Source organism: Vigna angularis, chromosome 4 (assembly GCF_016808095.1).
Source record: "Vigna angularis cultivar LongXiaoDou No.4 chromosome 4, ASM1680809v1, whole genome shotgun sequence".
Lineage (NCBI taxonomy): Eukaryota > Viridiplantae > Streptophyta > Magnoliopsida > Fabales > Fabaceae > Vigna > Vigna angularis.
The window spans coordinates 32,884,122-32,911,152 of record NC_068973.1 but is presented as its reverse complement, the minus strand read 5'-3'; the positions used below and the strand labels follow the sequence as shown (position 1 = coordinate 32,911,152).

General features: G+C 34.3%; 2 protein-coding genes across 2 annotated transcripts; one reads left to right on the top strand and one right to left on the bottom strand.

Annotated features, from left to right (window-relative positions):
* Positions 1–793: 793 nt before the first annotated feature.
* Positions 794–17,697, bottom strand: LOC108330565 (E3 ubiquitin-protein ligase UPL1). The gene is made up of 17 exons (XM_017565051.2): positions 17,471–17,697; positions 17,148–17,268; positions 14,402–14,497; positions 14,124–14,327; positions 7,424–13,979; positions 6,250–7,310; positions 5,879–6,178; positions 5,601–5,805; positions 5,101–5,360; positions 4,732–5,018; positions 3,310–4,408; positions 3,083–3,229; positions 2,901–2,981; positions 2,582–2,807; positions 2,312–2,451; positions 1,349–1,455; positions 794–1,208 (listed from the first exon to the last, which is right to left on the bottom strand). The coding sequence occupies exons 2-17, from the start codon at positions 17,241–17,243 to the stop codon at positions 1,106–1,108; spliced, it is 10,968 nt and encodes a 3,655-aa protein (XP_017420540.1). The 5' UTR covers positions 17,244–17,268; positions 17,471–17,697; the 3' UTR covers positions 794–1,105.
* Positions 17,698–22,567: 4,870 nt separating this feature from the next.
* On the top strand, positions 22,568–26,506 carry LOC108330113 (bet1-like protein At4g14600). The gene is made up of 4 exons (XM_017564616.2): positions 22,568–22,733; positions 22,805–22,925; positions 23,024–23,080; positions 26,168–26,506. Exons 1-4 carry the CDS (start codon positions 22,672–22,674, stop codon positions 26,327–26,329), a joined length of 402 nt encoding a protein of 133 aa, XP_017420105.1. The 5' UTR covers positions 22,568–22,671; the 3' UTR covers positions 26,330–26,506.
* The last annotated feature ends 525 nt before the right edge of the window (positions 26,507–27,031 follow it).

The window sequence follows — 27,031 nt, the reverse complement described above, 5'->3', positions numbered from 1 at the left end:
ATCTAACTTCGATATTTGAAAAGGTAAATAATCAGTTTTATTCATTTCTCCAATCGAGAAAAGATTAAATAACCTTATTATATTTTTCCGTTGAATGAAAAGAACAATTTAAGATGATAATAGTACACAAAGAATTAATGAATTAAAAGATAATTAAATAGGAAATGTAATCTAAGATTTTCAATTAACTTCCAAGGTTATTTATTAGATATTTTTCCACAATTTTAATTGATATAAAAACATAGTAGTTACAAATATTCAACATAGAATTTGTTGCAACGTTTAACCAATTTAAATCAATACTTATTTTTTTCCTCTATATTAGTAAACTTTAATATTAAACAACAATTAGTAGTAGTAATCGTAATAAATAAAATAATTCATACAAAACAAAATATTTATATTCTTTTGTTATTTTATAATATTTCAAATGCTAAGATTTGAGGAAAATGGAAATAGAAGAAACGAAATGAGAAATTTAATTTTATTATTAATTTTTTTCATTACTATATTTCTAAATAAGTAGAAATAATCACAAAAATGAACGCGACAAGAAACATTCTAATTATGGTATTCAAGAATAAAATACCAACACTAATCGTGAATCAATAGTATATTTTAAGTTTTCCTTAAATCAAATTATACACAACTATCTACATTATTCAACTTTATGCAAAATAATGTTTTTAACACACACACACGTGGAATTCCCAATATTAAAATTTCTACTAGCAAAAAAATACAGAACAAGAATATAGTTATAAAGCAAAAATAAGAAATAAAAAGTAAAACAGACAAAGAATGTGGTGCTTATCTTCCAACTAATAATAAATTTTAGGAATGATGGAAACATTGAGGAGATCTACTTGTCTTTGTGGAAAAATGAGTCACCCGTTGGTGCCAAAGGCACACTGAACAGGTTATTGAAAAACCGCCGAAGCATTTCCCATTGCAAATATAGAACTGTACAGCATATTAACATGATATAATGTTGAAAATCTTGTCAACCCCCAGTAAAAGCTTTTAAATAGCTTGTAACCTAAAATGTAATACAGTTTGATTTCGTCCCCCACCCCTCCCAAAAAAGAAAGAAACAAAAAACTTGTCAACCAAATCCGAATCCCTCATTTGCTTCATGAATGGCAAGCAGTAACCTCTTTTCCAAATGTTGTTTAGAAGGATATTCTGGCAAATCTAATTGATTGAAACTGCAAATAAAAGACTTCGTGTTACTACTAAAGTCAAGACGTTAAAATAATCGATCCATCAAGTGATTAAATATAGTTCAGAACTCTTAAAAAAATGCCTGATTGAAGCTACAATAAAATGAAAAGTTGAAAAAAGGTACCAAGTATGTGCAGAAGGCAAGTGATCAGAGCTGCCATATGCCTTATGTATCTGGAACCTCTGGGAACCTGAAATTCCTTGAAGAGCGCTAAAACCCTCTAAAGGCACCTGAAATTTTGGTAGCGAAAATAAGACCCCTTAATTATATAATGCATGATAAATAAACAAAACAAGGAACCATCATAATTTGATTATTATAAGAATGATATTGGATTCTGTCTTTTGATGTAAACAAGTATAGATTAGATCAAGGTGTATATTGACAGGAACAAAACAATCAGCGCATCTTGTCTCCATCACAACTCAAATCACTAATTTTATAGTTCTCATGAAAACAAAGTCAACTACTTATACTTCTCCCTTAAGTTGTCTGTTGGAAACTTATCCACAGGAAACTTGATTGGGAATGGCAATTGCTGCATTAAAAGGTAAAGCCAATTGTGAATCAAAAACTTAATTAATTCTGAAATGTGTATGTTGAATTAGGAGGAGATAATATTAATTATTGTGTCTATTGAGATATCGTAAGGATACAAAGTTTTGTCACTAATTATTGTATTTATTTTCTGTGGTGGTCGAATTCTATAAACGTATCCTCTTGTATTATTTAGACTAAGAACTTGAATCATAATTTCTTTCATATATAGAAAATCTGAGGAGTGTTTTTTCACTAAAGCATTTCCACTGAAAAAGAAGTATTCAACATTCTCAATATTGTGAGACATGATTCTCGATGTTTTGAAAAAAATTCAACGCACAGAAACTGGATTTGATTAAATGTTGCTAATATTTAATTGAATTCATCTTTTGCATCCAAAAACCAAGGTATTGAGAAGGAAAGAAAATTAATCCAATGTAAAGGCACATGCAGCAAAGCGGCCATGATTCAAGCTGGAAAATCACTGAAAATTGTTATTGTAAACAAGACGTAAAGATCATAAGGTTTAAAGCTCAAAACCGATACCTTGGATGTGCCTGTCACAAACTGCAGCAATCTAGCTTTGTCTTCTTTGCTGAAACTTTGAACAACTTCCCAAAACCATTGTATAACTGGTGATGCGCCACTGTACCCAGAATATTCTGTATTTGCTCTCAAGTCATCCACTGAAATGAAATGTAGAAAAGATTGTTAAATTTTCTTTTCCAGAATTTGAACACTATTAAAGATAGCCAGCATTGAGAGAAAATAAATGTGTGGCATCAATAAAGGTGATGTATATTGAAAAAGACGCACAATCAATATCAGGAAGTCCATTGATCAATAATTCCAGCTCTTTGTCATTGAATATAGATATCAACTCCCTGGGAATCAATTCATTGAACCCTTCCAAGAAAGCATTTATTTGAGGACGAATAGCAGTAGTCAATCGATGCTCAACAACCAAATCAACATATTGGTGCTTATTCTCCTCTGTAACTTTTATATTCCGTCCACCAGGAATCAGCTCATAATCAGTTACCTATACAAAGCTCATTAAAATTAGATCCTAGATAATGTGCAAGTTTAATACATAAACAAAATCATCTCAATAGTTTTGAAATAAAGTCAGAACCTCTGTTCGCTCATACAAAATCAACTTTTCCTCATCTGCATCAATGCTAAAAGTAAGATCCAGAACATCACTGATATCATTCTGCAATTATACCATAAACATGAGACAATTTTCACAACGAATACAAAAGTATATTCCAAAGACTGAGAAGGCTAAAGGAAAAACTACAAAAGGACACTTGCCTCAAGCATCCATTTCAAATTTCTGAAATAGGCAGGGTCAATAGCTTCAATATCATGGTATGTAACTTTGACCCCTAGGATGTGCTTATAGAATGACCGAGTAAAATGGACATCCAAGAGCTGACCATCAAATAAAGCTTTTCCAACCTGGATAGTGTAGAAAGGGATAAGTAAAAGGTATATGCGACCACTAAACGCATACATTAAGAACATTTGTAAGAACTCACCACTCTACCAACAAATTTGAAATAAGATAGATGTTCTGTTTGGTAAACAGAGTTAGGGTTTGGCTGAAATGTTGATTCATTGCCTACTGTAGTAAAGAGCAGTGCTCCTCTGTCAAAAATAACTCTGGACAACAATTGATACCATTCCCGTGTAAGCCCACCTGCATCGATACCTTCTTCACCTTGGAAATGAACAGTCAACCTTCCCTTCAAATCTTGAGTTGATCTCATGCGAAGCTGGTTATATGAATCCTCGAGAACATATGCCCTTCTCACTGATATTCTTAATGGGCTGTGGTGATGGTCATGTTGATGTTTAATTTTTGATCGGAAGTGGGATCTCTTGTTATCAAAATCAATAAATCTTGGAGTCTTCAGCATAAGAGAAAAAGATTTCTCCAGCAAGCCAGGATTTTGCCTGATAAAAGCATTCAATAATTTCCTATGCTTTTCTGAAAACTTGGCAAAAGCAGCATGTTTCTCATCTAGTTTTGTAGCAGGTCCAGATGTTTTCTGCCGATTACCAGATGTGCTGGCATCTTCCACATCAGATATTACAGGAACACTTGTAACAATACTAGCATTTGATTGAGCAGGATGTAGCTTCTCACAAAAAACAAAAAATGACTCTATGTATGGTAAAATATTTTGAGAACCAGCTGGAAGTGGAGGCATGACACTGGATGGTTTGGACACAGATGCTCTAGATGGGGTAATAGACTCGGATACTGACTCAGAGTAGGCCTCTATCTTGCTTATACAACTGCTCAGCTCATGCCACAAGGGCTCTAAGGCTGAATTGATTCCCCAAACTTCAGAAAGGGCAGGAGTTATTCCATCATTCTCTTTTTCAGCCAATGAGGTAACAAGGGAACTCAAGGCTTGCAAAACTCTTAAAATTGCAGCACCATCAGAAGATGTTGTACTGAGAAGAGCTTTCATTGCCTCACTAAAGGTGCGCAACTCGTCCATTGCAGATGAAGTCAAATTTCGAACTGCTTCTGCCAGATGAGTGACAAAAAACTTACAGTGAATTGGAGCAATGGCCACCAGTTTTTTCATTACCTCCGCAACAAGACCATATGCATTGTCAGACAAACTGGAACAAATACAAGAAACATTAGATGAAATCTACATTGCCAAATTCTACAACATTGCTTTTAGAACAGTAGCCAGACCCAATAGACTTTGAATTATGGAGTAATAATAAAATAAAACATAAATTGGAACAAGTGTCAAGACCCAGGTAATGAATGGTCTAATTAAAAAACGGAACCTCATGCCAGGAAAACTTATGACTCGTACCACTCTCTCAAAGTAAGAAGTTCAGATATCAAAAGTAAATACATCAAATTAAGGCAAACTGAAAAAATCCCAGATAAAAGAATTAACTGTAATCTAAAATCATATTCATAACCATACCCTTCTAGAGCAAGCAACGAGCAAAGAAGCTGAAGTTCTGCTTGTGGTAGATCACACAATACTTGCTGAGCCTGACATTCCTTATTACTGGAAGCTGTGGGTTTAGAGCATTCATTGACTTGAGGAGACGCCTCTGGAGCAGAAGATATAACTGAATCAATATTCACGTCAACCACCATTGCAGAAATTTGCGGACCCGATACTGGCTCAGTAGATATTTGAGACCTGTCAGATGAATTAGACTTGCTTCTAGCACTTTGAATGATAACATCCAGCAAATTTAGTAACTGAAAACAGAAAATCGTGTCAGCACTCCAAGCATGTACACAATTGGATGTGCTAAAGATATCAATAAATTCAAATCATCACCTGCTCAAGATGAGCTATGCTCCTCAAATAAAGGGGTTGTTTCAAGAGACCCAAAAGCATTGCAATAGATATGTATCCTGCATTTGTTTCATCTTCAACAACCATCACAGCTTTGCCACGTGCAACATCAGCATTATCTGGTTGTCTCACTGCAGGATGATGCAGCCTAAACTGAAGCAAAATCCTTGCCACATATGGATGATGGCGAGCAAGATAGGTTAGTGTTTCAAGTATTCGCCGAGAGAGTAATGGGGGAACTCCTACACAATTAAAAATATACAAAGTATTAATAATTACCCACCATTGGAGAGTGGGAGGAGGGTGCGAGGAACATCTTTCAAATAACATCGACTGTGACTAGTTAAAACAAGCATGAACAACAATAAAACAGAAGTCCCTTTAAAAAATTAAAACCAGGAAGATAAATTCAAAAGCTGTGCACTGACTAAATCTATAACTGTATATACAAACAAAAATAAAAGTCAATCAAGTTTTCTTACCATCAAAAGATTGAGGACGTGAGTACATTACATTGCTCTGACAACCATATAATCTGTATGGAGGTTCAACTGCACTAAAATAACTAGCCGGCTTTCTTACATCAAGCAACAGTAAGTCCATCAGAATTTTCACCAGGGAAATTCTGGTTTCACTATGGGCACAAAGATTTAAAAGAAGCCTCTGCAATTGACCTTTATATAGTGGCTGAAAAAATTAAGAAAAAAATGTGTAACCAATGAAGTTGTGCTTATTTTGAAAGTGCCTATTCAAGAAATACCTGAACTATGCGAAATAGCCTAATCATGGCATGCAGAGCTTCAGTGTCAACTAGAGGTGCTCCATCAGCTTCAACAAATTTAGCTCCAGCAGACCTGCGTGAAGTGATGTTTCCCCCTGCCCCATCTGGGCCAGAACCAATACCTTCACGCCTAGAAGTTTCACCTCTGCGACTTCTGGGATACATACCAAAGAGGGTGCGACTGTATCTATGTGCAAACCTTTCCCGCAACATATTTGCCTCAGCAACAAGGGCAGGTGTAAGGTTGGCAAGGATAGCATCAGAGGATGTTAATAGAACCTGAACAAAAAAAAAATCTTCAGATACATGCTCAATTTTACCAAAAAACTGGATTCAACAGACAAGCTTGCCTCTTCTCGTAATTCTGAAGGAAATGTTGCAATTATTGAGACAGTATCCATTTCAACAGGTTGCCCTTCCAACTCCTGAGATTGATGTAGTCTCTGTGCTTGTTGCTGAGCTAGAACTTCAGCTCGAATGTCTGGGGGAAGTGCTGCAAGGAACTCAGGATCAATATCCCCATTGTTTTGTGACTCAGCATTTGATGGTTGAGCTACTTGACCCTGCTGGGCTGAGAGAACTTCCGCACGCAGCTCCTCAGGAAGAGCATCCAGAAAAGCAGGATCAATTGCTGCTGATCCAGCATCACTGTTCACCTGCTGCTCAGCTGCTGGACCTTCCTGATCTGCATCTCGGCTTGAATTTTCTGAAACTTCAGTAACACTGTGGAGGGATGCATCCCTTACACCTACAGGAGAAGAAAGACCAAAAGGCACAGTTGCTCTTCTTGTACGTGCAGCCTGTGAATCACCTGCAATCCTATCTGCAGAAACCTGCCTTTCTCCACCGTCATCATGACCATCAGCACTTCCAATCTCAACATCTAGGCTCCGAAGGCTTTCACCAAAAGTTGCCCCACTACCACTACTCTCCTGACTCACAGCTTCCACATCTCGCACGGCTGCATCATTATTATGCTCAAACTGCATCTCAACTGCCTGAGAGTGAGTGTTTGATACATCTGTTTGCAGAGTTCCATTCCCTACAGGTCTGATATCAGCATTATTATCAGTGTTATCAATTGATGCAGGAGTCACATTACCACCTCCCTGAATTACATTGTTTTCTACTGGAATTTCTAGCTGTGAACTTGCAGAATTGTGCATCTGGCTGACCTCAACTTTATTCTGAGGACCTGCTTCTGCTACATTATTATCAGATGACTTGTCAGAAGTAGGTCGCCTCAATTGAGAGACAAGGAACTCCTCAAGGCCCTGCGGTACAGCACCAGGATTTGACCCACTGCTTTGCGGGTTAGTATCACTCCACAAGTTCAAGCGGTGTCCATGACGTCCACTTCGCAGTGATCGAAAGATATTATCCAACCCCGTTGAGCTCTCTGTTATACTATCTGTAGATTAGAAAAAAAAAACATAATTGTGGCATTACTGAATCGCAGAACAAAAGGAAGGGGAAGACATTATTATAATAAAACATCAACAACAATTTGATAAAGGAAATGACCTGATTGAACAGTAGATGGGTGGAATGAGGAAGGACCAACTAAAAGTGGATGACGTGAAGGAGCAGCATTATCACCACTCCTGCCCAAAAGGCTGTAAATAGAGGTGGTACGCCCTGGACGTCTAGATCCAAAAACTTCAACTGGCATCACATGAAGAGATTCATTTGGAAAACTATTGTCTCTTCCAAAAACCTCAATATGATCAAAAACATTAATTCCATTAATTCCCTCCTCAAGTCTTAGTATAACACCATCTTCATCATCCTCATCCTCATCTTCCTCCTCCTCCTCCTCCATCACTTCATCAAAATCATCATCAATTTCATGATCCTCATGGTCAGTGTCAGGATGTGGTAAGTGATGGACTTCATCTTCTTCCAAATCATGGTGTTCCTCATCATCTTCATCATCTTCATCTACATCTTCACCCTCATCTCCAGACATGTCACCCTCATCCTCATCGTCAAGATTTTCTTGTCCATGAGATTGGATTTCAAATTGTAGCCCCACATTTTCAATTCCAGTTTGATGGCCTCTAGCATCCTCACCAGTTTCATGCATGAAGTCATCTTCATTAGCGGGAGCACAGCTCCCATCAAGATCCTGATCCTGATCCATATCATCAGTAACAGCTTCAGACCCACCATAAGACTGGATCACATTGTACGACCCAACACGGTCAACTTGAAGGGAATCGTGATTGGCCTGAGATATTGTTTCCATGGACGGAGACTGAGATGTGTGATCAATATTATCCATTCTTCCAGATTGACTAGGATCAGAAGGCTTTGTTTGATTATCACCCTTTCCTGCAGTCAATTCAACTGAATGAACATGCTCCTTGGTTACTAATTCAAGAGCTTTGATAATACCAGTAGCAACTTTAGACGAGTCAGCATGGTCTAAGTCCAAAACCTGTAATGTATGAGTAAAAGATTTAACTAGACCAGCATCCATGAAAGTTACAGAGGACTCAGATGATATGCTTGAGCCAGCAGGTGTCCGGGCAGCCAAAATATCATTAAGTAGATCAACAAAAACCTGAATTTCATTGCCTGGAGGCTTTGGCATAATGCCATTACATGAATCAACAAATTCATTAATTATGTGGCTAATCTCAGTAAAAACCCTCCTCCTTGCCTCTGAAGACCGGACACAAGCAGCTACCATAAACTGATTAGCCCTGGTTGCTAGTTTCTGCCTCCAATCACCATCAACTTTCTTATCCTTTTTGGAATTTCGAGAATAAGGAAGAAAATTCCGAAGAATATGGTAGAATATACCTCCCGCACCAACACTAGAATGACTCTTTTGATTAAAGCCCCTATTATTGCTGCTCATTTCAGCATCCCGCCGAAGCAGAACATGAACAGATGATGAGTACATCAACAATATCTCCATCAGAAGCTTCAAAATAAATACTATCTTTGCAAGTGACGCAGATGCTTCCTCGCTGCTGGTTTCATTTCCCCCAGACACAGTGGCAACAGCTTTTCCTTTCCCCCTAATTGCAGAAACGTCAATGTCCATCTCACTTGATGCAGGGGAGCCACGGGTGACATTTGAAACATTATCATCCTTCAGAGGTGGGGCAACAAATGTGCATATAGATTCAAGAAAAAGTTCTATCACATTAACAAAACTTTGAGTGGGCTTTTTGTATTTGACATTCTTTGAGTTTGAATCGTGAAGTTTTCCATGCACATTCCCAGGAGCTGCTGAGATTGTACTTCCCAAAGAAACTTTTCCATCATTATTATGTGGTTTATCTTTCTCCAGTGATTTATCCTTCTCCTTGGATTTCTCTTTATCCCGATCTTTCAACAAGACAATGTAAGGTCTTTCACCCACCATTTCAACTTGGCAAACAGATTGAGCAGCTTCCATAAATATTATTGGATCCCGGGAAATTACCGAAGCCAAACTTAAAAGGAAATTTCGTGGATTGACCCTACCATTTGGATGGCGGTTAGATGCAGCTACAAGACTGTGTTTTATCTCAGATTCCATTGCTTGCTGGAGAGTTAGTGGATCTTCAATAACATGACGGACAATACCAGCAGCAACATTGTCAAAACCAGGAAAGAGGCTACTGGTTGGCAGAGAAAGAAGTGAACTTAAACCACCAGCATCAAAAAAGGTAAGAGCAACAGAATGATTCCTCGTAAGATTGGAACAAAGTAGCAAAATAGCATGCATTGTATCTGAGGGAACTTGGTTCTTCATATAACTACAAGCTATCTCGACAAGCCTCTTTTGTTCATGTACATCTGCATACTTGGTAGAAAGTCCCAATGCAGATTGTAATTTGTGTTGCTTATCCTCATCAATGAGAACTGATGTCTGCTGAACATTCACAGCTTCCTTCTTCAACAACTCTGCAATTTCAGAATTCAATTTTTGATCAACTTGCAAAAGCCTCTCCAGTGCAAGAAAGGCAGCTGCAACCCATTTTGGCACCTGATGTTTCTCCCTGCTACCAAGACTAGAATCCCACTGGCAGAGAAGATCTGAAGTAATATTTATCAAACCACTCTTTGAAGCAGCTTCCCGTGAAACAACATCCTCATTAAGAATCAAAGCAAGAACATGAAATAAAGCAGCAAGCATGGTATTATTTCCATTACCAGAAACCAATCCACATTCCTTGATCCGATCAACAATAAAAGTGACAACATTGGATCTATATTGACCGTCATTCTGAGAGCAGATCATCATGAGCAAGTCACGGACAGGAAAAGCAAGGGGCTCCTTTTGAAGAAGTTTAGTACAAGTTGATAACAATTCACCAACAGGAGGAAGATGGACCACCTCTTCCTCAAGTTGAGGAACGCAGTCACTTGCAGCAGCATCCTTGGGCTCTGATTCAGAGTTTCCAAGGGACATGGCTAGTGCACGTGCAAGTTCATCATCTTCTTGAGTGTCCTCTGGATGGGAGAACAACCACTCCATTGCCAATTCCACACTATTTGATCCAACATGCCTCAAAGCTTCTTCAGCTCTTGCCCTGGAAAATCCCATCTCTACAATGGTTGAAATTGTTGTTTCATTAGGAGGAGGCCCAGTAATACGAGCATTGCCATTTACATTTTTTACTTCAACCCCTGAATAAACATGCCTAATGATAGAGATAACATTAGAAATAAATTCATGACTACAATCAACGAACTGGGAATGAGTCCAAACTGGGAGCACAGCTTTCAACACCATAGATTGGAGGACTTTAACAAATATCTCGGCATCTCGTGGAAAGGGGGTATCACCACTAAGGGGTTGTGCAAGTAAAGGCTTTGTGAAAGAAGATAATATGAAAGAGGAGGTCACTAGATGGTTCATAAATTTACCATAACTAGCTAAAGAACCATATATCCACAAATGATCTGTATCTTCCTTGTCATCATCCTGCTTTCCATTCCCATCATCAGTTTCCATTGGCGATGCAGGAGTCCGATTAACTGCAAATAGCAACTGACTAGTGGCTTCAAATGTAGTCAATACTGATTGAATAACTCCATGCCCATACAAGCAATTCAGTAAAATGGGATTGCAGGACTCGGGCCTTTCCATTAGAATCCCATCTATAAAATCAATGACTTTACCAAAATAGCGACATTTTGTTGATATGGATGCTTCCTCAACATGGCCACCAAAATTCATGTGATCTAAAGCAATGATAGCAAAAGTAGAAGCCACTGATTTTGAAGCAGGGCTCACACTCACAATATCATCACGACGGCGAGAAGGTTGCAGCATTACTTTTCCTAACTCTTGGAACAAATGTGTTATGTGAAATGAAAGTGATCTAACCATGTCACAACAGGAGGTATAATACGTTCTCTGCTTGTCACATTCCTTCTTATTCACAGCTCCTGAAACATCTGCAGACTCAGAAGAATGCAACTGATTACTGGATCCTAACCGCCTGTTTGTAGCACCAACAGAATTTGATCGGTGCTGAGAACCAGGAACACGTCCTAGATCTCGATACAGGTTAATAAGGTCAAAAAATTGTGATTCTACACTCCATCCTGAAGTCCTCCTCCTGAGTAAAGGATCAAGAAACTGCCTGATAGAATTGTACCTTTGTTCTGCACTTTCATTTGCATCAACGTCTGCCTGTGGTGAATCAGTAGTAGAACAAGAAGCATCATCTTCTATATCAGGCTTTACATTTTCAAGAAGAGCAATTTGCCACAAAACTTCACGGTGGATGCGTCCAATGTTTTCAAGAACATCTTTATTACCATTTCCAAATTCGGTAAGCAAAGCAGTCACCCATCTGTTGTCTTTGGATGCAGCAAGAAAGAGAAGAAACTCAACCAGGAAAAGTGAAGAAAATATGTTATCAGTTGTCATCTTTGGATCCAGTAACAAAGGTCCGGAAGATGCACCAAACCCAGTTAATGCTACATTCAAGTGCTCTCTAAGAGAGGTACAGAAGGCATGTGCCAAAGGAGTGGAGTGATGTTGAGCAAAACCCTTAAAGACCATGGTGCTATGCAAAGCAATAGACATGCCATCCGAGGATTGTGCAACTGTAGGTCGTAAAAGCAACTTCAATAAAGCTTCAATTCCTGATTTTTCTACAAATAGCCGACATGTTTCAGAATTTTCCATAGTACGGTGAATCAATACCATCAAATGAAAAATGCAAAGCTGAATGAATGTCTCATCATCTATCCCTTCAGCAGTAGTTTCAGTGGTACCTACAAGGCAACAATGACTTTCATTTTCTTTGTCTTCAGAATTGGTTTCCATTGCACTGTCCTCATTAGCTTTTCCTGAAGAAGAACCTGCATCAATCCCATCTCCAAAGGATGCAATTTTATGGATGATTTCAATGATCATGTCAACACCAGTACTTCTCAAAGAAGACACATGTCGAAGAAGTTCCTCCACAGAATTTGCGAGAGGAACAATAGCTTCGTTCATGGCAAGAACATACTTTCTGCTTGTAAAGATGTTGGAAAGAAACTGCAGCGAAGAAGTTTCTCGAACAATCTCTAAGCCTTTGGCATTAAGACAAATAGCCCCAAGGCCATTCGGAATGCATGTTAGAGCCTTTGATGAAGGAAGTACTCCAGATACAACTGAAGATAAAAAAGCATTGGGAAGACCCATTTCATGTAAAGAAGAAAAGGATGTAGAATCTTTGTGAATTATTTCACTCATAACAGTAACAGCTGAGTAATAAATGTCACCTCCAAACTTATCTACATTCTGAAAAATCATTACTAAAGTTGCAGGTAATGAACTATCATGGGAGTGTTGAGATCTAGTAGAGTTTGTAGGGGCATACGTTGCAGAACCAAGAGCCTTAAGAGACACTTTTATCAGCCTCTTCTGAGAGTAAAGCTGATGAGTACTAAGCCTAGAGCTTTCACCGGTGAGCATCGCATTATCATTCTCTCCAACCAACCCAATGACTCTATGAACCTCTATCTGCAATCTTTGAGCCAAAAGCTCGACACCTCCCAACTCTTTAAACAAAGATACAGCTGAACTACTGCAATCCATAAGTTTCTGAAGGGTTTTCACTGCTAAACAAACAAGATGAATATGAGCAGGATCAGAATCCTCCAAAAGAGGCAAGAATGTGGGTACCATGCCAGAACCTCTGATGTTACTTCCAGAAGATGACGTTGACACTGCATGCAGCAGATAAAATTGAAGAAGTGCCTCAACAAAAGCAAAGGAAGTTGGATCGTTTGAACTCTTCAATGACAAAATAGCCCTTTGAAGTACATTCAGTAGTATCATGCGGTTCCCTCCGGTGAAGTTCATACTAGATCCACTCAATATCCGTGCACGTTCATGAGATGAGGTGTATGCTGCTAATTGGGCCCCTAATGCAAGCATTACAAGTGTTCTTATAGATCCAGATATGGTTTCTTCAGATCGCACAACTCTAATTAATTCATTGGTGTATTCTGGTTCATTAGCAAAAAAGGACACAAGTTCATCATGAGCATCACTGGATTGAACCAACACAACAAAAGCAAGAAGACAGATCCTGCTATAAAGCCTGCTTATTCTCGCAGACCGAAAGGCACGAGCATATCTAATTCTTGTGAGTAATGAAAATCGGAGCTCTGGGGGAACATTATATTGTTCAATGCATTGCTTCAACATTGTCAAATCATCTTCTTTGCGCAAATGCATATCTGCTATGTGAATAACTCGCAAACTTGAGGAAACTGTATCAACACTTTGTTCCTTGCTTTGAGCAATGGGTCCATGCAATTCAAAATAAAGAGTAGAACCCATGCAGTAATTGGATTGGTCACTACCATTCTCTACATCTGAAGGAAACAAACAGAGTGCTTCATCCTGAGCTTTCTCATTTGCCACAATACACGAATACAAACCCATGCCCTCCTCCTTGCTTCCCCACCCTTGTGCTAGGGACAGGAGATAGCTATTCACTGAACCACAGCCAACCATTTTCGCACTTCCATGAAGCTTAGAAGGATTTATTTTTACAAGTGCTGCAAGAGTTTCTAATGTTGCAATAATAATCTCAGGATCTGTTGATGCTAGTAAAAGCTTGAAGTGCTGAAAACGAAGGGAGATAAATCAGAAAACAATAGTATCAAATAATACACACAAAAATCACTTGACTAAAATCTAATGATAGAGTGAAACATGAAAATGAAATAAGATTATCTTAAAATAGGACCCAATTTCTCTTCAGATTACCTCCAAGCCATCAAAAGAACTCTTGTTTGGACAGTTCTCTAAAATTATTTGTATCACCCGCAGTATTTGTAGAATTGCATGTTTTGGTAATGGAACGTCAACTTCTAAATTATCAGACAATGTCAGGTCATTTCGACATGATAAATATGTCTTGAAATATGTATCAAAATGAAGCAGCAATGGTCTCCAGTGATGAAAATTCCCCTGATAAAACAAATACATAAGTCTATGAGAAGAAAAAGAAGAATACTTTCTGCAGCAACTCGTCATTCTATTACCTTATTATACTCCCACCGAAAGCCAAAGAGGGGTATAGCTATATCTTGTAATGGACATTGAATGACCTTCTCAATGAAGGCTTTGATCTTGGGAGGCTGAAATCAATCAATCACATAACTTATAAGTTAGATAGAAAGAAGGGAGATAAAAACAAAAAATTTAAGCCAAAAGAATTTCTGAGATGCACAACCATGAATCATCAGGACATGTGAATAGATAGAAGTGAACATGATGAACATATATATTAATGCTAGTGCATCTAAAAATGGAATTTGTGAAGCGATGTTGAAGCAAATTCCTATCATACTTCTTACATGTCTACAAACCATTCATGTTAATCAATTTCGGAAAAGGAAAAACAGTATTGATCAATTTAGCAGAATAATCATAATAATAATAACAATAGTAACACTCAGCTTTAGAATATAAAAAAAGGGCATTGAGATATTAGTTTTACCAAAATGAGCATCTGCACACTAGCATGCAGCACACAAAATTTATAAGAACCCAAAGGACATTGTCACTCAAAACAATGAATGCACAAGAAAACAGAACGTCAAAATCCAAACCAGGATAAAAGCTAGAAGATGACATACTTCCTCATATTCTAAGTAGGCATGTTCACACTTTCACATGCATAAAGTCACAATCACAAAATGTAATCAAAACCAAAATTTCACTCAAACGTGAAATGCCACCATTAAGTTTAAGAAATATATGCATGAAAGGTTAAAAATCCCTACGGCCACCACTTCTATTGTTAGTGTGGCACTCCAATTCATACACTGACAATTGACTACTGCTTGGAAGCATAAAAATGAGGCTATACCCCCATCAATCATCAATAATATTCAAACATTCTATGGACGAAATTTAGGCCACGCAACAAAAAATGATATAGAAGGCTCCATTGCTAATTTATTATCTACTATGTAAGTTTAAGCCCCTCATCACTTATTTACATGCTGTAAAGTCAAAAATAGTATGTGACTGAATGACTAATGGAATAAGCAGCTAGTAACATCAACAACACACAGTTACAGTATATCAAAATCAAATTCTAAGTTGCATAGCTATTATATGCTAGGCAATCATACTGTAACTGACACTTTTGCTCTAGTGGATATTTTAAAAACATCTTTATTAGATTTTCTACTTTCCCCGAAGTAACTGCTTTATAGGCATCTTGTATAACATTGTTCTTTGTTGTGAAAGAAAGCTAAAGCAATTTTATAAATAATGAATACAAGAAAATGAAAAGACAATATGAGATGCAAGTTTTGCAAAACTTCTTGAGCGAGCTCAGAAAAAAAGCAAAATTTACCCATAATTTTTTCCACACATGCACTATGGTGGGAAATAGATGGTTCCTTTCCTTTATTCAGAATAGAGATCTTTTGAGAGAGAAAAAACAATCATTTCCCCCAAAATTAGCCTTTCCCATAGCAGTCTAGATTTTCTGCTGAGATTCTAGTACTGTTTTCCTGGTAAAAACTTTAAAATACATAATATTAATATATTAAAAAAGTTTTTAGAATATTTTAAACATCAAAATTAGTGTCCATAAGTGTATTTTAAAGACTCAATAGAGAGATAACACAAAAAACTCAGCAGAGAATCTAAGTTTTTTCCACACATGCAATTGAGCAATTCAAACTTAAGTCACAACAAGTTACGCTTGTTAGGTACGAATAGAATCGCCCAAGTTCCTGTTAAGTCTATATTCAGCCAAAGTCAACTACCATATTCTGCTATTCAAATAGAACTAAATTAAAACTAAAGCAGCGTAATGCAACAGCATATAGATTTCTAAAACACACGCTGTTGATTTGACAATATTTTTATCACTGGCTACAAATCAGGCTAAATCTGAACCCAACATCTTCACTTAAAATATCATTTCACTTTCCTAAAAGCTAACAAGTTAATCTTTTCTCGAAAATACTCCTATTAAACCAGAAGACTTTAGCCAAATGCTCACTTAGGCTCCGTTTGATTCCACCAATGGCAAAGGGAATGCATGGAGTGTGAAAATGGGAGTTTGGATGGTGTAATGTGCATGGAAAGTGAGAAAATCAAGAAGGATATATGCAATAAACTTTCTGCACGAAAGTTGAAGAAAGATGACATAATAGATTATGTAGTAAATATTATTTTATTGATATTCACATTCATTTTAAACACATAATTGATTATAACTTCTGACACAATCGATAATGCTATTTTTATTCATTTTTTTATTATAATGATTACAATAATTAATAACATAAAATCATCTTGCTTTCTACTTATTTTCACTCTTTCTAATAATTGAGAAAAATTCATTTCCCCCTCTTTTAACTCTCCTTCTTTCTCTTTCTTTCCTTTTTCACTCCTTTACTTTCCAACACGCCATTTCAATTTCTAACTATAGCACATGCTATCACAGGTCTACCGATGCTAAATTCAAACAAGGACGCCACCAATTCCTTCAATCTCTCTCACGCATGCATAATAGAGCCTTTGAGGACTCCAAATCAACGAAATATTGAGAACATGAAAACCAAAAAAAATAAACAACCAATAAAAAAATCCACAAACGTCACCAGGTTACAACTGCTTCTTTGCAGAATAGCAAAATAGACACACAATCAACTCAAGACTGAACAAAACGCATTTCCCAATTATGATAACAGTTGAACGAAAAAGAAAAATACACAAAAATAAACAAAGAAAGTACGAGTGATAGAGAGATAGAAGACTGACAGGGTCATAGTCGAGTTTGACGGAAGGGCCAATGGAACCCTCGCTCGATAGAAGTTGGCGCAGCCTCGAAGGCAAACTCGATCTCAGGCTTGCCATCTCCCCTCAGTTTGGCTACTTTGAACTGCAGATTTAATTACGATAGAAAAAAAAAAAAAGCAAAACCTCAAAACGAAAACAATTAGCAAATAAAACGACACCGCAGAATCCACCCATCCCCCGCAGTGTTTACAACCGGCGCAGAAATTGAAAGAAATCGAAAATTCGCCATGGAAAGAAAACGCAGATCGTATTGGAAGAAGAAGAAGAGAGAGAGAGAGAAGTACCTGAGAGATGAGAGAAGAGAGAGTGAGAGCATACACATAGGAGTGTGAGAGAAGAAAGGGTTGGGGTTGGGAATCGGCTTTCTTAGAATAAAATTGTTGTGTTTTGTAGAAGAGAAAAAATTAGCCCTTTTTTTGTGAAGCAAAGAATAGAGTATAAATAATGGGAAATGGTGCAGAGGCTCTTTGTATTGCTTGCAGGTGCAGGCATTGTTCCAAGAATGGACTGCCAACGTTTTCCATTATTGCCCTTCCATGGTTTGTCCCCTTTTCTTTTCTTTTGCCATTATGCAATGTTAATAATCTTATATCTTTCTACGTCCTATTTATCCCTATTTATTTAATACTAATTAGTTATTTTATAAAATAATTATAATATTAGATGTTTTTGTAACGTTAAGATCAGTTGCATTTTGCATGTGTTATTTCTCCACATAAAAATCATCTAAACTAATTATTTATTAGAAGAAACTCATGCATCCCATTATAAATTTATACTATTATTTATATTATTATTATTATATAAAGGATTTTTTTAATTTTTAATATTCCTTTTTAAATTATAATAGTTAGTGTTATTGTTTTTAAAAATAATAATTATTTTTTATTTAATTATTTACTTTTAAATTTATATTTTAAAATCAAAACAACTATTTATAATAAAATTATAAAAAATATTTATATTATATATATATATATATAATGACACAATATTTTCATTAATATAGAATAATGATTTTTTCTTTTTATATTACTTAATACAGTATTAGTTTTTTTACTGAAAATAATAATATTATTCAACTTTATTTGTGGAATTCCTTCCTCTTTTTTTTTTACAATATTTTAACCCAAATTCGGAGTCACAGCACAACCAAACATTCTGATGTATTGCATTTGTTTTTATTCTTATAATATTCTTTTTCATCATCCAAGATTTTTTTATCATCTTATAATTGTGTTTTTTTTACAGTAATACTTTTCTTTTCGGAATTCTGGTTTTCGATTATTTTAATGTTTTTATATTATATTATTCATTTTATTTGTCATCAACCAAATGTAACATTGTTATATACTAATTTATGATACAATATTACATTAAAAAATAAATCGGAACGTATTCATAATTCAATGGCGAAAATAACTAGAGAAATAAATATACAGTGAAAATGATTTCTTTTTATACATTTCCAAAAATAACAGCATCATTTATTCATTTTGTTTTAAATGTAAATTCAGCAACACTGTTTTACTATTTGTTACTTCATTTTGAATATTCAATTAACAGTTTGGTATTATTTCTGTTTTTATTTTTCATTTTTTCCTCCAGTTGTTTCTCTTTTTTAATGTTGTGGATATGTACATATCTTTACTTCTTTTGTGTTCATGTAATTAAACAAAAAGTAACGATATTATGAGTTTATTTTTTAAAAAATCTGACCTGGTTGGTTTAAATTTGACGGACGACATATTTTAAGTATGGAATTAATTGTAATATTTAAAGTCCTAAGATACTATTCCAAGTTGTAATATTCATTTTTTACCTTCTAAAAGAATTTCAATGATAAACAACAAAATTTATTCTAGATAAATTATAGTTGCCAATTAGATTAATGATCAAAATCTCTTTATTTTCCTAATAACTAAGAAAATACTCATGGATTTCTTCCTTTACCTACTAATAACACCACACGAGCTCTTAGGTTTTGTCCTATAAACAATGCTAAGTTTTAGGAAAATTTAATTCTAGCAATAAGTATACACATTCAATCTATTGAAGTTAGATTATATTTTTATAAAAATAGAAATTTTTGTTTATTCTTTGTAAAAAAATAAAAATAAAAATGATAAACTTGGTTACTAATATGTTCAATTTTGTTATGAGAGGTCTTTAACATAAAACTTATCCTTTCAGCCATTATGTACTTGCTATCAAATAAATAAGGTATTTTTTTCCTCTCCTGGTTTTACAAACTAATTAACCATCTAATATTTATAGTTTTAATCAATTTTACATAATAACAATATTAGGTAAAGAAAAATGCATACCATAACTATGAAAAACTAAATTTTAAGTATGTCGAATTAAAAATAAATATTAGCTTTTCGTGAGCACCATGATAATAAAATGAAAATAATAATAATAATCATTAGAGTTAACAATGGAGAATATATTCAAAAAGCTTTCTAATTTACCAAAGGATCGGGTTTCCAGTGATTGGTGTAAATATTGTTTCAACCTGAAAAAAAAACTACACATTTCAATGTAAATTTATTGCATGCATTGAATGTGACCACATTTGACCAATCATGGTTTAGTTTTTGGTTGAACTGGTCAGAGACACTAATCTGATTTGAGTTTTGAAATTTCTTGTGAAATTAATATGTTTGAACAGGAAAAAAAATTAGCATTTTTTTCAAGAAAATAATATATGTGTGTGCATTGAAAAGATGATGAAAAGCTCGTTTACTGTATTCATTCCTAAATATTGTATTTGAACTAGTTATTTATTTGTATAAGAGTCTTTTAAAATTGTTATTAGTATTAATTAACCACTGACCTGATCTAATACGTTAAAAGTGGTCAAATGAATGGATATATCAATTTGTCTCAAGCGAATATGACATTTTGGTGATCTAATAAACAAAAGTTGAGGCAATTTTTTTAACATATGCAAATTATTTTCAAAATTATTAAAATGGAAAAAAATTTCAAAAAATTATAAAAGTAGGTAAGTCGTAATACTAAGGTGAGACGACTTCGTTGTAAAAAAATCATATACTATAACACGTCTTTAGTTAAAATATTTTTAAAGTTAAGATTGTGTTAAACTAATACGATTTTAATTTTATTTTAATAAAAATCGTACTATTTAAACTAAAATTGTGTCAAATTAATATGAATTTAATTTAAAATGTTTTAAATTAAGTCGTGACAATTTCGCACAGTATCAACTTTAAAAATATTTTGAATTAAAATTGTATTGTTTTGATATGATTTATTCACACTGAAATAATACACTACGTATCCATTTTTGTAAAAAAAAAATTATAGATCTATCTTCATTTTAGTATTTTTCAAAAAAATATAATTAAACCAAAATGGTGATTTTGTCCGAAATATATTGACCTATCTAATTCACCTATCTTTATGGCATCATCAATTTATATGTTTAATATAATTAAAAGAGAATAAAATGAACATAAGAAAAAATAGTTTATATATGCTAAAGTTTTTAATTGCTAATTTTAATCTTGTGGGTTTTTATTTGGGTAAGTCAACATGTCATTGCCTAAACTGTATTTCTTCAACAAATTCATTAAGAAGTCACTAACCCACCATGATCACCTTTTTCTTTTCATGTCGTGACACTGTTTTATTGTAACATTACTTAGATAATAGTGATCAATCTAATAATATTACTTAGACAGTGTGAAAAAAAATATATAATATTACATCTTTATTAAATATGAAATTTTGATTATTTGATCTTGCAACATATATTTTAAGTTTTTTTAATACGTGTTTACAATATTAAACACTGTATTAGTGACTGATTTGATATTTACACTACATTAACAATTATTCATGACATGATTGGAATTTTTGCACTAGTAAAAGGATGATCAGATTTTATTTGTCTAGAATCTTACAGATAGAATCATACACTTTCTTTTGAATTGTTTTATTCATTATCATGGCATTATAACGACTACGTATATCACAATCACAACAGTATTTTCTAATCCAAAAGCCTAATCAACATACAAAAATTAGGAATAACTTGGTATACTTTGTTTTATATATATATATATATATATATATATATATAGAGGTATGTTAACTTATGTAATTTATTAAATTGTATTAAATTTTAGTTGATAAAAATATTTTTATATAACATGAATTCTAAATTTTAAAGTTAAAAGTATTTGAATAATTTCTATTTTATTTTAAATTAAAAGTTATTAAAATACTTATGTATTTAAAGTATATTTTTCTAATAGAAATTTTGTTGTCAATTAAAATTTATTGAGGTTTTATGAGTTAGCAAACCAATATATATATATATATATATATATATATATATATATATATATATATATATATATATATATATATATATTATATGCGTATGCTTATTTTTTTTATGATAATAAAAATTAATTAAATTATTATTATAAGATCAAATATAAATAATTTTTATTTATTTTGTATTTTAAAAAATGGTCCATTTTACAAAATAATCAAATAATTTTAAAAAAGTTACTTAAAAATATATACATTGATAAAATAATTATTTTAATTTGAAAATGTTATTTAAAAATTAAAATTGGAAAATGAATATGAAGAATTTTTTATATTTAGATTTAGATATAGATATAATTTGGAGAGGAGACAAGTCTTGAGTGCCTCCATGATCTGCCACTCTGGTATATAGAATTGTTGAAAAATGTGATTTTTTACAATTAAACTTTGTGATTTAAAATCTGTAACATTTAGACTATTTGAACAGTTAGAAAGTTATTTGATAATACAAACTGAAAAATAGTTTATAATTTAAATTAATGATTTAAGATAATATTATAAATATGTATTTATTTATTGAATTAAAATTGAAATTTAAAATAAATATTACAAGGGCTATATATTAAGAAGATAAGAAAAACTCAAATTTCAAATTAGAAACAGTAGTTAATAAAAAATATAAGGTAGACAAATAAATTCATAACTTTATTGAAATAAAATTGTACTAATTTATTAGTTTAATAAAATTGTACTGAAAAAATAATGTTTTTTCAATCAAAGCAGAAAAAAAAACGAAGTATTGTATAGAGTTAGTGTACATGTATTAGGGTTTAGGACATTAGAAAGAAAAAATGATATTAAATTTCCATAAATGATGTTTTGTAGGCTTAAACATTTGGGACCATAAAGGTACATTTTACAGAAACAAAATTTACTTTATAAAAAGTTTAATTAACTTATACAAAGAACAGCTAGGCGACAAAATAAAGAATTTAACGAATTAAGGTGGACATGGTTGTGTAAATGTGAGGGTGCATTGGGGGCAGAATTGTAACTTGGAATTTGCAATGAATTGAAGGCTTTGACACGAAACCTTGAAAGTTGAATTGTGTGCAACTCAGTTTCTCATTCTCTGAAATATTGAATTAATTTCTTGGGGTTTGCAATTTCCGTCTCAATGTCCACCAATCCTCACAAAGGTGCCTCCTTCTATGGTGATGCTGTTCATTATCGATCCAGGTTTGGTATTCTCTCTCTTACATTCATCACAAAGATTTTTTGCATTAAAATTGATTTTTCGACAATTGCAGTGAGGGACTTAGCACCCGACCCGTTGCATCGTCGGATGAGATCCAATTGAGTATCGACCCAGGCATCGACTTCGACGATGAAATCACCGGTCTTCGTGGCCAAGTTAGAAGATTGAGAAATGTATTTCACTATTTATCTATTTCCCTATGCCCCTTTTGTCCTTTCCGATTCTTAAATGATGTTCGCGTGAAATGAAACTTCGTATGTTTCTGCCGCAGGTTGCTGAAGATATTGGTACAGAGGTCAAGTATCAGAGGGATTTTCTGGAACAAGTGGTATGTAATTTTGCTGTTTTTTGTTACTTTTTGCTTGTTTCGAATTTTGGGTGGAGAGCAGAGTGCCGTTGAGGGCCCAGGACCCCAGAGTTGTCTGTTTTATGATTAAGGCAATACTGGAACTATGTGCTTTAGACGTTTTAAATTCTACAGATATTGAAATGTGAAATGATAGGTGTGTCTGGCAAGAAATGTTTCTCAATAAAAAAATCTAGCTTCTAGGTCCAATTTCTTATAATGTTGAGGATCATAGGACATGAAATGGAAAACCATAGTGTTAATGCTGCTACTACATTTTGAACCTCTGACCTGAAAAACAATTCTGGATAAACATGGAATGGTGGTTGCTCGAGAAGAGGACGGTGTGGAAATCCTGCGGCAGTTAAACAGTGGTGAGGGAAGCCAAGCTCAACCGAAAGACCACAACGTCAAATGATTTCTGAGCTAGTAATAGACATAGCTCGATACTCAGATTCGATTGAGGACTTATAGACCCGGGAATGCCTTTTACACTTCCTAGAGATTAACACAGAACCAATAAACACACACCAACTATTGACTGATTTCCATGTATCAAAACAACCAGCCCAATTTGTATCATTATAGCCAACCAAACTAAGAGATTGCCTACTAGTAAAGATTAGGTCTCAAGTATAGGTGCCTTTCAATTAATGACTGATGCAATGAGCAACAACCAAATGAAGACGGTGAGGACTCTACATAAATTGACTCACTTGCTGGATAGAAAAGGCAATGACAGGACGTATGATGATTAGATAATTGAGGCTACCCATCAATTGACCGAGGAATGAACATCTCAAGCATGAGATTACATATTTGTGGGTATTCTAAAAGGAGCCTAATAATGAGTAGCAAAACAATCACAATGGATTTGACTAAGATAGGCTTTGAATGATTTTGATACTATCTTAATAAGTAAGTTTATGCTTAACTCAATTTTATAAAATTGACTTGTGAGGTTTGCACCCACTTATATATTGTAATTTGGTCTTATTCCTAGTTAATGTGGGATTTTCAGCACAACTCCTCACCTCATGGAATGAACATCTCGAGCATGTTATTAAATATTTGTGGGTGGTTCAACAGGAGCCAGTCATTAGGTAGCATAACAACCCCAATGAACTTGACTAGGACAAATTTTGATACCATCTAAGCAAGTGGGTATATGTCTGACTTAATCTCCTAAAATCAACTTGAAAGATGAGATTTACATCAAACTTTTATATATATGTATGTGTATATATGTATGTATGTATATATATTATGATTTGATTATATCTTTAGTTGATATGAGATCTCTAACAATTTTCAAGAGTAACCAAACGGGCTTTACAATGATGATTAAGGGTGTTGTCAGAATTCAATGAATAAACCCATTTGCAACCAATGGGCTTAAACTCTTGATGGTTTGAATTAACCATTCATTGTTGACCCAATCAACATCTTTAACTATCAGGGGATAACATGTAGGAATAATTGTTCCAGATTAAATAATAAGAAAATAAATTGGTCCAAATTCGTACCTATTTAGCCACGAGAAACCTGCTGTGAGCGTTACAAAACTACTGGAGCAAGGATGGGTGATGGATCAGGTGTGAGAAGGGACATACTAGGACTTCACTTGGCATAAACTTTACCCAGTTTAGATAATTCTTAAAATGAAAAACACCAGAAAAATCAGAAAGAGAAAACAACTTTCCAAGAGATGTGTAAACAATTAACAATAGTATCATAACATAAAAGCCCTTTGTGAATGGTACTATAACCTAGAAAAGTACACTTGACATGTTAAGCCCCTAGCTTATTACGTTCAAGAGGGGGAAGGTGGACAAAACATAAACAATCAAAATGGTGAAGATTAGTGTGATTAGGATGTGCATGAAACAAACCAAAGAAAGGGGAATCGTACCCAATAGCCTGGGAAGGAAGGTGATTGATTAGAAAAATAATTGCTGATAGATCTTCAACCCAAAACCTGGGAGGGATAGAGGCTGCAAGAGGCAAGGGATGTGTGACCTCAATGAAATGCTGATTTTTATGTTTGTCAGTGACATTTTGCCTAGGCGTGTAGGGACAAGACTGCCAAGACAAAATGAAGCGGTTATTGTAAAAACTTCAGCTTTAGAATGAAGAAAGTAAACCCAGGTGAAGGGGTTGTTGTCATCAATAAACGTCAAAGTATTTATAATTGGCATGGGATAAGACAGGAGAGACATCACTACGAATAATTTGAAAACATTTTTCAGCCGATGAGCATGGGTGAGAGAGAGAAGAATTTTGTTTTTGGTATGTTTGCACATAAAACATTGAAATGATAAGTTAGAAGTTATATGTTTATTTTCCAACAAACCAGATTTTGTTAAATGGGTTACAACAACAGAGAGACAGAGAGAGAGTAAAACCTTGGGTTTGATGGAGATTATATAGTTTTGAAGCATTATTTTACCTTTTAGATTGCCTAATCCGAAAACTTCAGGATTGCTCAACTTGTAATGTTTCCGGATTAAACAAAAGATATTTATGTAGTTCCGGAAAGCTTATCATATGTCCTCCAAAGTGTGTTTTGAAAATCTTATTAGGGAAGCATCGTTCCAAAAAGCTTGTTCTGGAAGATTTTCAGAATAGATAATTAGTCACCATTTAAATATACCATGGAGAGTAGAACGGGCATTTAAAAAGTTATGTGGGTGCAGATAGTAATTTTGGGGATGTAGGAAGTAAAAGCCTTTTTTTAACCATGTGTCAGATGGGCCGGTATTGCTTTGGGCTGGTCACTAAGGATTATTCTGCTTTAAATTGCATTAAGATAACTGATTAATGGAAGAAGGAAAGTTACGAGTAATAATGGTTTTTCATAAATTGATGAACACTTTTGTCCAATATTTTTATGATTTTCGTAGTAGTATGATTTTCTACTACCGAAATGAGTACAGATGAAATTCTTTTGGGTATTTTCTGTTGAATGTTGTTTTATAGTAATTGATCAGACATTGACACATTCTCTCCTTTTTGGCAAGGAATTATCCAATCGTCTCATTAATATTTTGTTTGTCTGTTTCAATACAGCAAATGACAATGTTAAAAGCTCAAGCTGGAGTGAAGAATAATTTGAGAAGATTGAACAAGAGCATCGTCCGAAATGGTGCCAACCATGTTGTTCACGTGATTGTTTTTGCATTACTTTGTTTCTTTATAGTATACCTCTGGTCAAAGGTGTCCAGAAAATGATGGCTCGTACCTGAAAGATTGTACTCAGGGCCTTCCTGGGATTACTCACCAGTCACTCTTATGCCTAATCATCTTGTACATAAAAGCTACATTACCTGTTCCAGTTTACTGATAAAAATTCTTCGATTTCCGAATTATGTTTCTTGGTCGAAGCAGTAAAGCTAATTTGTTTGCTTAGTGGATTGCAAAATCCTCTTTTCTCTTCAAAATATATTGTTTATATTTGATAAATGCAGTTAATAGCATCCTTGAACTTCACTGAGTTTATGGTGCGACAATAGATAATAACCTATTTCAAAATGGAGCTATCTTGGTTTGTTTTTGTTACCAAGTGCACTGTTGCATGCTAAAAGCAAATTGCGAATCTTTGTACCACGGGAATGAAATCTTAATCTAAGACTTTGAAACACAAGTTTTTTTTTTTGTTTAAAATAAGGTTTATTATTTCTCCAAATAGAATATAAATAGATGGGACGTATTAATATATTAAAAGACGTACGAAACTTGTACTTACGTTTAAGTACATTACCTATGTATTCCCGGCATCACAATCTTGATCTTATTAAATAAATTTTGATCGAAGGAAATTTAAAAAAGTAATGTACTAATGTCATAAAACAGTTTTAATTATATTGTCCATACGTAACTGTTTAAAAAGTTCTAATAATAGTTCTTCTAAAATACTTAATAGTATAAACATGT

Coding starts and splice junctions, on each gene's coding strand:
- LOC108330565 (XM_017565051.2), bottom strand. CDS start 17,243: ATGGCAAGCCTGAGATCGAGTTTGCCTTCGAGGCTGCGCCAACTTCTA. Junction 5,019..5,100: donor GCATAGCTCATCTTGAGCAG/GTGATGATTTGA, acceptor TTCTGTTTTCAG/TTACTAAATTTGCTGGATGT. Junction 2,808..2,900: donor TTTTGTATGAGCGAACAGAG/GTTCTGACTTTA, acceptor AGCTTTGTATAG/GTAACTGATTATGAGCTGAT.
- LOC108330113 (XM_017564616.2), top strand. CDS start 22,672: ATGTCCACCAATCCTCACAAAGGTGCCTCCTTCTATGGTGATGCTGTT. Junction 22,734..22,804: donor GCTGTTCATTATCGATCCAG/GTTTGGTATTCT, acceptor CGACAATTGCAG/TGAGGGACTTAGCACCCGAC. Junction 22,926..23,023: donor AAGTTAGAAGATTGAGAAAT/GTATTTCACTAT, acceptor TTTCTGCCGCAG/GTTGCTGAAGATATTGGTAC.